The sequence below is a fragment of the Lactuca serriola genome, chromosome 8, assembly GCF_051521515.1.
Source record: "Lactuca serriola cultivar US96UC23 chromosome 8, Lser_US96UC23_V15, whole genome shotgun sequence".
NCBI classification, from domain to species: domain Eukaryota; kingdom Viridiplantae; phylum Streptophyta; class Magnoliopsida; order Asterales; family Asteraceae; genus Lactuca; species Lactuca serriola.
The window spans coordinates 87026027-87043591 of NC_136415.1; the positions used below are offsets into that span (position 1 = coordinate 87026027).

General features: G+C 32.7%; 1 protein-coding gene across 1 annotated transcript; it reads left to right on the plus strand.

Moving 5' to 3' along the window:
- Positions 1–13192: 13192 nt before the first annotated feature.
- LOC145068923 (Zinc finger (CCCH-type) family protein) lies at positions 13193–15036 on the plus strand. The gene is made up of 3 exons (XM_079015894.1): positions 13193–13490; positions 13975–14623; positions 14702–15036. Exons 2-3 carry the CDS (start codon positions 14005–14007, stop codon positions 14920–14922), a joined length of 840 nt encoding a protein of 279 aa, XP_078872020.1. The 5' UTR covers positions 13193–13490; positions 13975–14004; the 3' UTR covers positions 14923–15036.
- Positions 15037–17565: the final 2529 nt, after the last annotated feature.

The following is a 17565-nucleotide window of genomic DNA, read 5'->3' on the forward strand; positions in this document are numbered from 1 at the left end:
TATAAAACTACATGTAATAAAATTAATAAGAATGTGACATGTGACAAAAAGATTTTTATTTATTAGAGTAGATTTGATGATTTTAATCTAGCTTTACCATATGGATCGATATTCCAACAAATCAAATCCATTCAAATAAAAATTAGATTTAAAATAAGCAAATGAACTCATATTCTTTAGCATTAGCTTGAAATCACTACAATGACCGATTTGAAGTTACTAGACTTATATTTTGGATTAGAAATCATCATTTAAGATTAGTGTTGTAAAACACAACCTTCTTGGCCGAGTACTAAAAGCCTACATGGAGGCCATTGACTTAGGCAATTTATAAAAACTCGACAAATTACACGGAATTGGTCAAACTCATACCAATTTGGTCAAAATTAAACCAACTCGGTCAAACTCGTATAAGCCCCAGGAACTCAATCAAATGGTCAAAATTAACTTAAAAAAAGAAAAAAAAAATTAGGATTTAAAGATTATTATGTTTATTTTTTACTTTATCAAACATTCTAATCCTAAAATTTAAATAAGGGTACCGAATAAACATATCGTATACCTCTCCTCTCACTCTCTTTTTTACCTGCAGGATTTTTAAGATTTCAATGTTTTTTATTTGAACTAGTTTAACATATACACATGTATATTTTTACTGCTATTTTCCTATTTAAATTAACTTAATCACCTTATGATATTTTTCAAATATATAATTTCTCAAAATTATTTTTTTACAGATTATTATTATCGAGTACTCCCCACTTAGGCTGAGTACTCACTCCTTCCCAATCGACCGACGTGGTAGTGTCTAACGAGTGTTGCAACATTGTTTGAGCTTAGAAAATAATTTTCTAAGCTAGACCAACAAAAAATTTGTAATCTAAAGTTTTAAGCTTTGGTTCACCAATATAGGGTCATAACTTCCCAAACTTACTCAGAAAATTACAATCAAGCAACGTGGAAAGAAAATAATAATAAACTAGTGAACTATTGACAACATATAAGCTAGAAACCCAATGAAACACAATATCATCAGTAAAATAATGATTTGACACAAATCCTTAAGCCTTATATTACTAAATGAAGAAGATGAATAAGATTCATTACATCATAGAACTTCCTTTGATGATTTTGAGTCTTAATCCTTCGAGTGATGAGTGATTTTCAATCTTCTTCTTATCTTCTCCGAGGGCTTTCATGTATAGCCACTTCCCTCTTTCAAAACTTGTTAATCGTTCAAGATGAGAGGGAATAGAAAAGAATTATGTTTAATTTCTAAAGTTTGAGCATTTAACATATTTAACCTTTCAACTTCATTTTTCTCATAGTTGACCAGTAATTGAATCTAACATATTTACCAACCAAAATAGTCCCTTAAATGTTTTTTTTTTTTTTTCAAATAATGGTCAAATGGTACTTGCCTAAATCACTAGGTCATGTTCTAAATTTTTAACATTTTACTTTAAATATAAATCTAATTTATTATGTTTACTAAATTCACATTCTATTATGAGTCTTTTATTGTTATTTTATTTAATTGAATAAATTTAAAATTACTCTTAAAAGCAGATGTTACATTATGCCCATTTTGAGGCATATCAAAGCTTTACGATTATTTCATATTCAAGAAGGTTGTTTTAACATCCATTGATGAATAATCAGATTGTATGTAGCTTGTATGTAGCTACCAAGGTAATCAATGATCTAATAGTATAGATTCGTACATATCACAATAGCCAATATTGGGTTTTTTTTACTAAACCCTTGAAATGACTAAGGGGGATCTAAACTTATCAATTTTCCCATCAAACTTTGATCTTTTGATGATCCATTTTCAACCAACTAGTTTAGAACCTAGACGAAAATCTGATAACATCCAAGTGTTATTCTAAAAAATCAATGAAATTTCATTATTCTGAGACTCGGTATTCTATTTAAAGGTCCTTGAACTATATATATATATATATATATATATATATATATATATATATATATATATATATATATATATATATATATATATATATATATATAATTATAATGTAACAATATTAATACTAAAGTTCTAGTTTACTTTTTGAATCTTCCACCAAGTTGGAAGTCGGTGTTGAAATTTTTGTAACTCGGCCACGGCTTTTCTAATAGGATCTACTATGTTTATCGTTCAACAAAACCATCCACCGTTAAGGGCCATGCCCCTAAGTCTTTAACATCGCAACCAGAGCAACCCCTTTGACCCTGTATTTCGTTGTTGTATCTAGGATCAAACTCATCTTATATACAAATGTGCTCTACATATTACCTAACTTGTTTTAGATCATAGTTTAAATCCTCATTGACACTCATGTTAATTTCAATTACAATAAATTATGGATAACATATAATCATCACGATTCACAAAAAAAAAAAATAAAAAAAAAAAAGTATTAGGAGAACATAATCAATATTTCCACTGAAACAAACCACTAGCAAAATCAAGATCAAAGGTAGGTTTGAATGCAATCTTGCATTTTATTAAAAAATATATCTCAACATACTATAAATTGGTCGTACAGACTTCAAAAAAAGTAGTCAAGTACCACCTTAAAAACAAAATAATATTTCAAAAGGAAAAACACATGATTTAAATATAAACTATGTATAATCAAACAGTAAAAATCAGGGTTAAGAAAAAATTGGTCGTTTAACTTTTGACTTTGTGTTATCTTATTTAACTCACTTAATTTTTAAAAGATGATTAAAGTTGTTAATGTTTGCCAAAATGGTCACTATGACCGGCGAAAACAAGGTTCCCTATTTTATTTGGCTATCTAGGTCATTAAACTTTATTTTTGGCTATTTAAGCTCATTGGATTTTTTGGGCTATTTTTACAACTTCATTTTTTTCTTTGTTTTTATATGTTTTCTCATAATATGTTTTTATAACTTTATATATTTACTTTTTTTTATATGGTATTAGAGTTCTATTCAATCCATGGTTGCAGAATACCTTGTAGAATGCACGACTATCATAGATCAAACCGCATATCGAGTTGTTCGTTGTAATTCACTTTTCTATTATAAGAGGTTATTATTGAAAACCACGCAAAATAACGTGTGTGTTTATGTATTTATATTCAAGATAACAACAGATTATACAAGATATACTCCTATAACGGAGGAGTTGATAAATACAATAATATGAATCCTTAATTGTCTAATAATATCCCCCCTCAAGCGAATGGGTGGTGGACCGAGACGAAGCTTAGAACGAAACTGTTCGAATTGAGGTCGTGAAAGACTCTTGGTGAAAATGTCAGCCACCTGAAGCTTGGTTGGGACGAACTTGGTATAGAGTTTACTAGAAGCAACAAGTTCACAGACAAAGTGATAATCGAGATCAATATGTTTAGCACGTTTGTTTGAGACCGGATTTTGTGTCATAAATAAAGCACTTTTGTTGTCACATAGCAAAGTTGGTCGATCAGGTGGTAAAGCATGTAATTCCCGTAAGAGATGAGTGATCCAAACAATCTTGGCTGCCGTGTTAGCCATCGCTCGATATTCTGATTCACGACTAGATCTAGATACAGTTGGTTGCTTCTTAGCACTCCAAAAGACTAAATTGCCACCAAGAAAGATTGAATAACCATATGTTGAGCGGCGTGTTTCAATGCAACGAGCCCAATCGGCATCAGAATAACCCAAAATGGTGTTTGTATGTGGCCGGCGAAAAGTAAGACCAAACGTAATAGTGCCTTTGACATATCACAAGATGCGTTTAACAGCTTGAAAATGATCATTAGTTGGAGAATGAAGAAACCGACTGGCTTGATTAACAGCATAAGAAAGATCAGGTCGTGTGATGGTCAAATATTGGAGAGCTCCTATAATGAACGATAAAGAGTGATATCTTTGAAAGGAGATCCGTTTGACTTGAGGACTTCATGAGTTGCAAGTGGAGTATTCATAGGTTTAGAATCTAAGAGATCACTGCGAGTAAGGATGTCTGTGGCATATTTGGATTGACTTAAAAAGAGTCCATCATCCGTGTAGCTGACTTCTAGACCAAGAAAATAGCTTAAATCACCTAAATCTTTGATTGCAAATTCTTGATGAAGACGAGTGGTGAAGGCAGCGAGAACAGATTCATTGTTACCAGTAAGAATCAAGTCGTGCACATACACGAGTAAGTACATGATGCATGAATTCCGAGCATAGATAAACAAAGAAGGATCAGCACGACTGCAAAAAAATCCATTTGAAAGTAGAAATGTACTTAAACGATGAAACCAAGCTCTGGGAGCTTGCTTTAGGCCATATAAGGCTTTGGAGAGTTTGCAAACATGATTGGGGAGTTGAGGATCAACAAAACCAGGTGGTTGCTCCATAAATACGGTTTCATTTAGACATCCATGTAAGAAGGCATTCTTGACATAAAGTTGATGTAAGCGCCATTTATGCAATACTGAAAGAGAGAGAATTATACGAACCGTGGAGGCTTTCACTACTGGACTAAAGGTGTGAGAATAATCGATCCCGGGAATTTGAGTGAACCCTTGAGCAACTAAGCGAGCTTTGAGTCGTTCAACAGATCCATCTGATTTGTATTTAGTGTCGTACACCCATTTAGATCCAACAACATTGGAAGTAGGTGGACGTGGAACTAAAGTCCATGTATTATTTTGCTTCAAGGCATCCATTTATTCATGCATGGCAGCCATCCATTGAGGAGTTTTGTCTGCTGATTTAAATCCTCTGGGTGGCGAGGAAGAAAGAAGAGCTACATGTAAAGCATGAGTGGTGAAGTAGGTAAAATCAGGAAGATATTGTGTTTTACTAATTCCCAATTTAGATCGAGTGTGCATAGGATGAGAACTTGATGATCCAAGGGCAGGAGGTTCATGGATAATTGGAGGTGCAGAAGGAGCATCAGTTGGAACTTGGGATGGTGTAGACACAACTATGGTTGAGTCGATATCAAGTCTACATAATCCACAAGGAGGAGATGAAACAAACTCATTGGGTTGCGGACTTGGCCTGGAAGTTGATGAATCATACCTGGTTGCGTCCATAGGAGGTTGTTGCAGTAAATCGGGAGTGCCATCGTCAACATAGGCGTATAAAGGCCAGCTTGAAAAAATGTTGAGAATTTGAGGAACCCGTAAATGGAAGAGAGGTTTCATCAAACCTTGCGTGTCGAGTGATGTAGATTCTAGAGTATGATGGATCAAGACATTTGAAGTCTTTATATTGTGAGTGATAACCAAGAAAAATGCATGGAATACTTCTTGGAGAGAGCTTGTTTGCTGAATAATCTCGTAGATAAGGATACACTCGACATCCAAAAGTATGAAAGTTATCATAAGATGGCATTCGATTGTAGAGGAGCTGGAATGGTGACTTGTGGGAGAGAACTTTAGTAGGCAATCGATTTATGATGAACACTGCTGAAATGAAAGCATCTACCCAATAAGATGAAGGTGCGTGAGCATGAAATAACATAGCCAATCCTGTTTCAATAATGTGACAGTGCTTTCATTCAGCACGTCCATTTTGTTGAAGGGTGTAAGGACAAGATAATCGGTGAAAAGTGCCATTTTCTTCAAGGATAGTTCGAACAGTTTTGTTAACAAATTCAGTGCCACCATCACTTTGAAAAACTTTGATTTTTCTGGAAAATTGAGTTTGCGCAAGTTTGATAAAGGTTGTTAATACCGAGTAGAAACCTGATTTAGTTTTCAACGGGTAGAACCATGTGAAACGTGAGTAATCATCAACGAAAACTACATAATATAGATAGCTATTTGAGGAAACAGGTGCTGGTCCCCACAAGTCACAATGAATTAAATTTAAAGGAAATAGAGAGCATTTAGAATTTAATCCAAATGGTAATCGGTGTCCCTTAGAAAGCTGACAAGGTTTGCAAATGTTTGGTTTAGGTAAAACTGAAGTAACATGTAAAACACCTAATTTGTTCAAAAAAGAAATAACATCAAAGGAAACATGTCCAAGTCGATTGTGCCATAGTTCAAAAGAAATCTTCTTAGAAACACTAGAAACTGCAGCCAAAGCGGTTTGACAATCATGAAGCACATAGAGTCTCTCTTCACATGTTCCTTGAGCTATCACATGCTTGCTTGCCCTGTCCTGAATATGAAAAAATGGTTGAGAGAAGAGAACATCAACCGGATGATCCATGGTTAGTTTACTAATAAACAATAGATTTTTAGTGAGCTTGGGAATAACTAATACATCACGTAATTCGAGTTTATTAGAAAGATTAGAACGGCCCATATGAGAAATAGAGAGTTTAGCACCATTACCAACAGTGGCATGCATAGTACCCGAATAAGGAGTCGAAGAAGAAACATTTTTTGATGAAGGTGTCATATAAGCTGTGGCACCGGAGTCAACATACCAGTCCAAGTTTCCTTGAGTAACATGGCACTGTGAGTGGAAGGCTTGTGCAAGATTGGCATCCGAGTTTGAAGCATTTGAAGCATACGTATGTAGATTGGGACATGAGGATGCGTAGTAACCATTTGTTCGACATAGTTGACAATGGGGGGACGCCTGCCCCCACGACCCCTACCACCATTAGAAGAAGCACGAGAACCTCCTCCTCTTGAGTAGGATTGCTGACGACCTCGAGATGTAGTAGAACGGGACTGTTGAGAGACAAAGGCAACAGGAGGAGTGGTGGTGCCATGTATGGATTGAATAAAAATCTCATGACTCTCCACCTGAGAGAGTAAATCACGAAAAACTGGTGCAGGTTTGGTTGTGCGAATGGCTGTTGAAATTTTTTCAAAAGAAGAACCTAACCCACAAAGGAACCAATGGAGTTTATCCATTTCATCAACTGGCTGCCCTATGGCAGTAAGTTTGTCACACACACTCTTGAACTTTCGACCATATTCAGAGACAGAGGAAGTACCTTTTGACATTTGTCGAAGAGAATCCCGTAAAGAATGAATTCTTTCAACAGAAGAGTTGTTGTAGGCGTTCTCTAGAGCAGTCCAGATGGCACGAGTTGTGGTAAGACCAAGGATTTCAGCCGCTGCCTCCTCTGTGAGATAAGAGTTGAGAAGAGTCACAGCTTTTTGATACAACTCATGCCAAGAAGTATAAGTAGGGTTTGGAACATGCTTATTATCAACGAGAATGGTAGTTGGAAGGGAAATGGAGTCTCGTGTAATGTGAGGCATTAGTTTTTGATAGGAAAGAATAGGGAGCATTTGATTGTGCCATAAGAGATAGTTTGTGGAACACAGCTTGATTGGAATCATGTAGAGAAGCGTGTTCATGGATAAGGTTCCATATTGTGATGTCGACATTGAAGGTACCATGAAGAAGAAGACAGAAAGTAGGGTTAACGAGGAAGGACATAAAAGAATGGTGATATTAGGCTGATACCATATAAGAGGTTATTATTGAAAACCACGCAAAATAACGTGTGTGTTTATGTATTTATATTCAAGATAACAACAGATTATACAAGATATATTCCTATAACAGAGGAGTTGATAAATACAATAATATGAATCCTTAATTATCTAATATCTATACTGTTCATCGTAGTTTCTAGTTTTGATGTTCTCACTGTTGTGTGGTTTGTTCTTTATTCTATTCTCGTATTTTTTTTTGTTGGTGCTGTTTTGGTTTTAGATTGTATGCGCTTGATTTTTGGCATTATGGATCCAAAAGATGATTTTCTTTAGTCTATTAGTACCCAACTTTGTAAGATCTCCGATCGAGATCGATTAACAGAAAGGACACACAACAAGAGTTTATCACAAAGGATTTTCACTAAGAAAGTTCTCACCAAGAGAACAAGCACAAAGCTAAGGTTCATGAATTGGTAAATTACACGAACCTGAATACATGGTTTTATAGAAAAAAGCTAGGTGATATCAATCCCTACAAATCATGGATTTCACCTAATCTAAATAAATACAGGGTAGAGCCAATATGCCTAAGATATATGATCTGCTAACTAACTATTTATGTGTATATCTACAAAACATCATCATGCTAACATTGCTATACCGGTTATGTCTTGCGCTAATGGTAGTTAGCGTTACCTACTTTACTTCATCATATTCAAATGTTTGACCTTACAAACTTGATAACAAGAACTATGTCTAGAAGTTATGTAATGATGAATTTTTTTCAAAAAAAAAACATTTATGAGGTATTGTTACTTATATACTAGGTGTTTTATGAGAAATAATTATTGGATTTGTGAGAAACCGATCATTCAAATATCATCACCCGGATCAATAATTATGTAGTTTAGGTAATTGACACTTTGACACTTCATTGATGAAGTAAATATATGAAGCAATAAAAGCATACTATGAGAAAACATATAAAAACAAGACAAAATTGCAAAATTGGTCCTTATGCTTGTCAAAATTATGTGGTTTTGGTTCACAAAAGTTTGATGGTGCATCAATGGTCTATTTTTGGATACCTTGTGTGGTTTTGGTCCATATGATTGACATTTTTGTGTGATTTTGGTTCACAACCAACCTGAAATGGCGAATATTCCCTTAAAATTGTTTTTTAAATTTCTTTTTATATATTTTATTAAGATTCCCTATTTTTTATTAAATACACTAAAAAAAATCCCAAGCAGCCCATCATGCCCAGTACCCACCCCTTCTCTTGATCTTCCTTCTTCTTTACTCTTTGGCTAGACATAACATCCACTACCAGCTAAAATCCAAATTTCTCACCGATGAACTACTTCCCTCCATCGCCTAAGTACGAGTTGATCGGAGCTAGGGTTTGCACCAAATGATTTAGGGCTTTTTATTATTATATGTGGTGAAGTTCGAGAGGAATCCAACAACTGTGGTGGTTCATTACCCCCCACCCTAAAAAACTTTGATGAAAGTAGCTTTAGAAACAAATGCAAACTACAATGATGTGATTAACCTCCAATCGTCGCTTGTTCGGTACAAAACACCATCCCATCCATGCTTGTTCATTAGCTCCCACCTACGAGTTCATCACCATCTTCTTCAACTCTCTACTCTATGAAACGTGAATCAAATAATAAAAGATGTTGGTTCTAGTTTAGGTTTCTTTTGGGTTGCAGGTTTTAATTCTAGCTTCATGCACTTGTGAATTTTTGTTTCTAGGGTTTTGATTTTGTCCTTGATTTCTGATTTTAATTGATGGAATTGTCATGGGCACGATATGTGAGTTTAATTTATGGGGTTGAGTACCCTTTTCATTTATTTGGGCATGAGTGCGATTTTTGGGAAATGAATATGATTTCTTGGCACTTGGTTTAGATATGGTCAAGAATGGGAACCGGTGTTGGTGGTTTCTAGCGACAGTGGGGAATAGAGAACGGTGGGCTGGATTGGACTACTTTTTTAATTTTTAAATAATTTAAGGATTACAATAATTAAAAAAATAGAAAAAATAAATATAAGAACTTAGTAGTCTTTTCAAGTTGATAGGGACCAAAAACACTAAAAATATCCAAATTTGGACAATTGATGCACTTACCAAACTTTTTGAACAAAACCAACATAATTTTGACAAATACAAGACCATTTTTGCAATTTTGTCTAAGACAAAAATATAAATGAATTGGGCAAAATGGGTTTTGAAAAAAAAAAAAAACATAGAAATGAAGTCAATAATTGTAGTCAACGAATTGTGCACAAAAAAAAGTAAAAAAATGAACTTTTGAAAACGATTTGTGAAAAGAAAAACATATACAAAAAAAAATACAATTATAAAAATTGATTTTGGAAAACATATAAGAATTAAATAAAAATAAAATTGTAAAAACCAATACAAAAAGATATAGGGCGTGTTTGGCAAAAGTAACTATTTGCTAAAAGCGAGTAGCGGGAAACAAATAATGGATAACGGATAACGGGTAGGGTAGCTGGTAACGGAAAGCTGTAACTTTTATTTGTTATATATATATATATATATATATATATATATATATATATATATATATATATATATATATATATATATATATATATATATATATATATATATATGGAAATGATCAAATAAGAACGCCTAAAAGGTTGAGAACGCGAGAACGATTATGAACCAATCATTTTATAAGGGCATAAAAAGAATTTTACACTATAATTAGTTATGGATAATTAATTAATTCCTAAAATCATGGGATTTAATCTGATTAATAGATTTTTTACCCAAATATTAGGAATTTCTATAATCTATTTTTAATTAACAAAATCAATAAAATGATTTTAAAATACGTTTTTACCATAATTTAAAAAAAAACGTTTTTTTTAAAGTTTATTTTTACCAACATCAAAAATACTGACGCGTTAATCATTTTATCCGAATATTAGTAATCATACATAAATAAAATATATTTGTAATCGTATATGAACCCGGTAATAATCTTGAATGAATAGATGAATTAAGTTATATTCATAAATGAATAAAACACAAATGAATGAACACAGGTAAATATGGATTGCTTTTGAATAGAAAACATTGAATACACATTTAATCACTAATGAATACACTTCAGTCAGTAATGAATATACATCTAATCTTATGAATACATTTGAATACACATTTAATCACTAATGAATACACTTCAATCTGTAATGAATATACATCCAATCTTATGAATACATCTGAATACACATGTTCTTGCTCTTTTGTTGGACCTGCATGAAATATGGAAAACAAAGACATAGCCAAACTCTGTTCATCACCATCACCATTTGTTTCATAGAAGCATGAGATATGTGGTAGACTTCTCTTCATTCGGTTCTTCAAGAATATTACTCAAAACAAAAGCCTAATCATCTGGGCCTTTTTCTAGAATTCGATTTTTGGAGACAAACAAAAAAAAAATTAGAAATAGTTACAACACAATTATTGTTCTATAGAGGTTAAATCAAAATAAAATCGAATCAGAACATCGAGAATCAGTGAAAAAGGTGCGAAGTAGGAATCCATTCCAAGCAAGTGGACTGTATGTGCAATCGATTTAGGTTTTGAGTAGTCGGAGACAAATATACCTTCGTGTGATCTAATGGCATCATCTATTGACCTAAGATCTCTATGGATTTCGATCGCAGAACCCATGATTGTCGTGGTTTGTCACGGTAGTTGAGGCGCCAATCACGCACCCCCCCTTCATGATTGCAATTACCAATCGTGATTTTTGCAGTCATTCTTTAAGCCCTGAATCGGGATTGCAAGTCTTGGGGCTTACGAGAAATCGAGGCGGTCTCTTGGCCTTCGATGGAATTGGCGATGGTGGAAGTCAAAGGGGCAGAGAGTGTGAAGGCTCACCAGCGACGACAGCAATAGGGCGACAGGAAGGGAAGAAAGGCTCACATCGCAGGTGTGTTGTCCGATATTCAAGATGTTGTGTCTAATTGCAATCGTCTCCGGGGTTGGAAGAGGTTGAAGAGATAGAGGGAAGAGGGGAAGGAAGGGTGTCGATTCTCCGGCAACCCTTGTGGCTTAATCGTCGTCATCAGCAACGCACAAATAGGGGAACACAAATGACTTTTTGCGTCCCCTTCTTAATATCTCTTTGAATCCTACTGTGTTATTCGCCACTAACAACCCAAATCAGCGGACATTTTTTCCTTCTCGATCTCTTTTTCTCTTTCTCTGAATCCTCTTGCAAGTGATGTTGTTTAGACCAGGGGAAGGTCGGCTATGGTTGTCACAGTCGATGCATCTTATGAAACCCTAGAGAGAGAGAGAGAGAGAGAGAGAGGATATAGATACGAGAATAAGAATGGTAAGATGTGAGGGTGAGAAATTATAGGAATTAGGTAAAGTTGCAATTCCTATTATGCCCTTCTGACCATTCAAATGTTACACTTAAATGCCAGTACTTTTAGAATTTTTCATAAATCCCCCATTTAATAGTAACCATAGATCTTAGTATTTAGATAGTCCAGATCTATTCTCGCGTTCTCAACCTTTTAGGCGTTCTCATTTGATCTTACTCCTATATATATATATATATATATATATATATATATATATATATATATATATATATATATATATATATATATATATATATATATATATATAAGGACAATTGATTAAAAATAAATAAATAAATAAATATATAAATATATTTTTAAGGGTAACTATTGAAATTGATTTTAATTAGGGCTGTAAAAGAACCAAATGAACACGAACGGGGCTTGTTCATGTTCATTCGTTTAAGTTAACCGAACAAATGAACGAACACAAATGGTTAAACGAACGAATTTTCTTGTTCATGTTCGTTCGTTTATGTTCGTGAACATGCTAAACGAACAAAGATAAACACACATATATGAACATAAATAAACATATAATATAGTAATGTAATCAAACACAGTTAAGCATATATGAAGATAAAAGAAACTTATATGAACGAACATAAATAAACTTAAACAAACAACATAAACGAACGTTCACGAACATAATTGAACGAACGAGGTCATTGTTCATGTTCGTTCGTTTAACTAAACGAAAGGGAATTTGTGTTCATGTTTGTTCATTTATTCAATAAACGAACATAAACGAATTTCCATCAAACGGTTCATGAACAGTTCGTTGAACGCTCAGTTCGTTTATATCTCTAATTTCAATAGCTTAGTAGCCTTTTATTGAACGCTACATGAAGTAGTTTTTAGATTTGGAACATTTTATTTAAACTAAAAGCTAAATGCTCATACTACAAAACAAAGTTTTTTTTTTTGGTTAAAGCAGAATGTTTTATCAAAAGCTAAAAGCTAAAAACTCTCAAATGCTTCCAAAAGCTACATGTCAAATACAAATACGTCAAACATAATTTCATAATTTCAAAGCTTAAATGATTAATTATAGTCCAAACAATCAAATGACCTTGATATAACCAAAAAAATAAATAAATAATTACCATTTAAACAAAAAAATACCTATTATTGCCTGTCATAATAACTAACTATTTTGGCAAAAAATTAAAAAATTTAATAGCCTTTTAAAACTTAAAATTAATAGATAACCAAATAAATATAAACCCAATTAATGTTACCGTGTTAGTATCTTTTTGGTTGAAATCTTTTTCGGAACATATTTTTTATAGATAGTTTTTTATTTTAATTATTTCAAATATTAAATTATAAAGATAACAATTAACAAATATCCGATAATGATGATTAGAAGCTTAGCTGTTTGAGTAGAAGGTTTTAGGGTTTTAGTCCATCCCTAAAACCTCTTTTGCTCTCTACATTCATCTTCTAAATCGACACACTTGAAATCCACTTTCCTTTCTTGAAAAACCATTAATGTATATATGGAGATTAAAGATATTACCTTAATTGTATTTGTCATATATAATTAATGTGTGTATATATATACAAATTTCTTAATCGTCCTTTCAATCTCGTCTAGGGTTTTCTCAGTTTTATTTATCGTCGCCGATTCTTATCTGCCTGTTCTTGAGTCGCCAGGAAAGCTCTTTGATCATCGGCAATTTTTTGCAGGTTAGATTTTAATGTTTTTAAGAAAAATATTGTTTATATATACGCCACAAGCTTCTTGTCCCTACTAACTTATTTTTTGAATTTGACATTTTCTTTTTCATTCGCAACCCTATAAATTCTCTTTAATCATCACCATTATTACCCGCTTAACTTTTTTTAGGCAAAACTTTTTCTGTGTTTTCAGTTATAAACCCAATTTTTTACACAATCAATCTTAAGAATTTCACGAAAATCTAAATCCTGAATTTACAAGCGATTTTACCAATCTCCGAAGATGTTTCGACTGATTTTTATTTTTCTATGGGCAAATGTATGATATGGAGTATTTAATTTTATTACAACAATCTTGAATTTGAAAATCTTCTGATTTATAAAGATTGTAATGCCCTTTTCTTGATTTAATTTTATTACAACAATCTTGAATTTGTTAATCTGTTTCTTGATGTTTCTCAAACTTCATTCCCTGATCATTTTTATGTCACAGTTACATTAATTATCAACCATACAACTCACAATGCTTCAACACCCTGTTCTTGGAGGCAACAATGGTGGAGGTGAAGTCAACACAAACCCACAAAAGTCAACACCTTTATTACCCCCTATAAACAGAGGAACCACTCACATATTCTACAAAACTCGAATATGTCAGAAGTTTCTAGAAGGAAACTGTAGAAACGGTGACAGCTGTACTTTTGCTCATGGTTCTAAAGATTTACGTGAACCCCCACCAAATTGGCCAGATCTTGTTAAAGATAACCGAGGGCAAAATTGGAACGATGACCAAAGAATCATACACCAAATGAGGATATGTCACAAATTTGTCAACACAGGTGAATGCCCTTATGGAGAAAAATGTAATTTCCTCCATGAAAGTCCTTCAAAATTCAAGGCTCAAACAGAGAGAACAAGAGATAGTTCCGTGATCAAGATTCAGACTATGGTTGACCGTGGTCAACCCAATGGAAGTCAACAACGTTTGCATAATAATATTAATAACATGAATCCTATCAAAGTTACTACTTTGAGTAGCGATCCTAATGCTACATTTTGGAAAACTCGAATTTGTAGCAAATGGGAAACAACAGGGCAATGTGTATTTGGAGATAAATGTCATTTTGCTCATGGGCTTTCAGGTATAAAATATTAATCCATTTACATATATAAGTATATTTATTGATATGTGTTTTTCTTTTATTGTTTATAATTTTTAGAATTAAACACACCGGTTGCACGCGTGGAGGTTCAAGGTTCCATTGCCGCCAGTTTGCTCCACCTACCGGCGGCTGAACTGCCGCCTGGTAATTCTGCCATGGCTGTTCCTTTAGAACAAGGTGAAGGAAGGGGGTTCGCAAAGTTGAGATTATCACATAAGAAGATCAACCGAATTTATGGAGATTGGATTGATGATGAAGAAGATGAGCAAGATTGTTAACTATGAGCCTGAAGACCAACAATCTAGTTATCTTTTTTATATATATACATGATGATTGATCTTTTATGGTGTTTTGTTTAATTAGATGAAAAGCTATTTTCTGTCAAATATGTGGGATTTGATGATTCTTTTCTCCCAAAGGGATGAAACTCGTATACATGTCTTTTTTGCTATTGCTCTATTTATAGAAAAGTACAAGAAGTTCTCATTAAAAAAAGGTTGTCTTTTGTAAAATGTTCTTATTGAAACTTGTTTGGAGTTGGTTTTTCTTTATTAGACATGATTTTAGGATGAGTTGCCACTTGCCATGAGGGTGATGGTAACAAGCACACTTTTATTTGGCTTTTGATCATCAAGAGTAAGACTTGTACTTTGTGTAAAGGAAACTACAAATTGTTCTCAAATAGATAATGTTTATCCTTTAGAAGATCTAAGGTTGCTTACTCTTCATATAGAGAAATCATTTTTCATAAACACAATCAAAATCTATTTTAGAATGGTGTTCTTTTATTAGTTTTATCATCATTTTATATCATAATTACTGGGTGTAAGGTTAATGTATTATATATGTTAATTAAAAAAACTTAAATATAAGTTTGTAAATATTTAAGAATTTTAGATTTATAAGAAAATAAGAAAAATAATGAATTATTAAAATTGATTTTTTTATCTTTTAAATTTAAATAAATAAACAAAATAAATTGATGAACTTTAATTTGGTTATTTGAAAATAAAAAGTTAAGTCCATTAATGAAATTGATATTCATTTATTACTATATTTATTGTAATTATTACATTAAAGTATTATGTAAAATTTATTAAAATTGAAAAACCCATAAAATGACATGTGGAAAAAAAAATAATTTAAAATAATCACAAAATGACATTTGTTAAATGGAATGAGAGTGTAACATGTGACAAAAAAAACCCTTCATTTATTAGAGTATATATTATTATTATTATTTCCCCAAACCCTTAACATGGTTAATTTGTAACAATCAGGCTCGGTTCAGAGCATGTGCAAGGTGGGCATTAGAATAGGGCTCATAAATTTAAGGGGCCTATTTTTTTAATAGTATGTATAGTTTAGCCCAATTCAAACCTAAAGCAGTCAAACATCATCAGTTCATCGTAGTTGTGTCGAGCAGATGCCAAAAGGCAGCGATCAAGTTGTCGTTCACAAAAAAAAAAGCGATCGCCGATCAACGTTCAGGCGTCCAGTGACAACAACTCAATGAAACAGTGACATCAACTCAGCAAGGCAACAAGACAGGGGTGAGGGGTCGATTATCACTTTATGATTCTTCATTCTTGGTCTTGCTAATCAGGTAATACCGATACTGTAATAGGTTATGAGAAATTGAGGAATGAGGATTATCATTTTATAATTGTCAATTGCATACTTGAATGTCTGAATGAATTATAGAATACATAGATTATCACTATGTCATATTTTGAGATTATAGAATAAATAGATTATCAGTTTCTTAGATTCATAGAAATCAGTTTAATAGTTTATCACTATGTCATATTTTGAGATTGAAATCTAATTGACTGATTCAATCAGATTATAGAATGTTGAATGAATGATTTAAAATAGATTATTAGAAACCGAAATTAACTTATAAGATTATGTTTACTTTTGTGGATCCTCATGCCCTTGATTGAAAAACTTTAAAGGTGAGTAATATTGATCGTTTTAAATGCTTTTTTGCCAGATGTTTGATATAAATGGGGGCTTGTCGGTGGTTCAAGGGGTTGATCCGCATGAAAAGAAAGAAAAAAAAATAAGAGCCAAAAAAATGGAGGTAACTGTAATTCCCTCTCCGACTTTTGAGGTCAAACTAAACACCCCTAATTTCAAAATTAACACAATTTACATCTTTATTTTGATACTGTTACATATCTAACTTCAAAAACTCATTACAAATTTAAAAACTTTTATCTAAATTACCATAACTTTTAGAAGATTTCGTATGCATTTTGAAGTTGAACATCGTATGTTTAAAAAGTCAAAACAGGATACCAAAATCACAAACGACATAAAGGGCTCCTTTTGGGTTATTGAACGAATCACATGAAAAAATGAATTTGCTGCAATTTGAATCCAAATTGCATATCGGGCATATCGAGCATAAATATAAATATAAATATAAATTTTTATACTTTTTTATACTAATAATATTGTGTTTTCATGTACTAAAATTCCATTTTTTGAAACAAAAGCTGGCAAGAAAAACTTTACGTGCTTAAAAGGAACATCAAGACTGCGTTCATTGATTTGAGCCTATTGTTGTAACAAAACAATATTTTAATTTGTTACATGTTGGGGTTAGGGGCATTTTTTTCCTGGCTCGTCCTGAACATTTGAATCCTCAAGACCGGCCCTGGTAACAACCCTACGTAGCATCATGTGATGGAAGAAAGTATAAGGATAAACAATGTACTTAACTGTACCATTACCTATCAAAGAATATCTATAAAAGATTATATATATATATATATATATATATATATATATATATATATATATATATATATATATAATTATGTAAAGAAAGTGGTATCAAAAGCTAAGTAAGGAAAAGATAAAACGATAATCATACTTAAGATTAAATAAACACATGTTAGTGAGATGATATT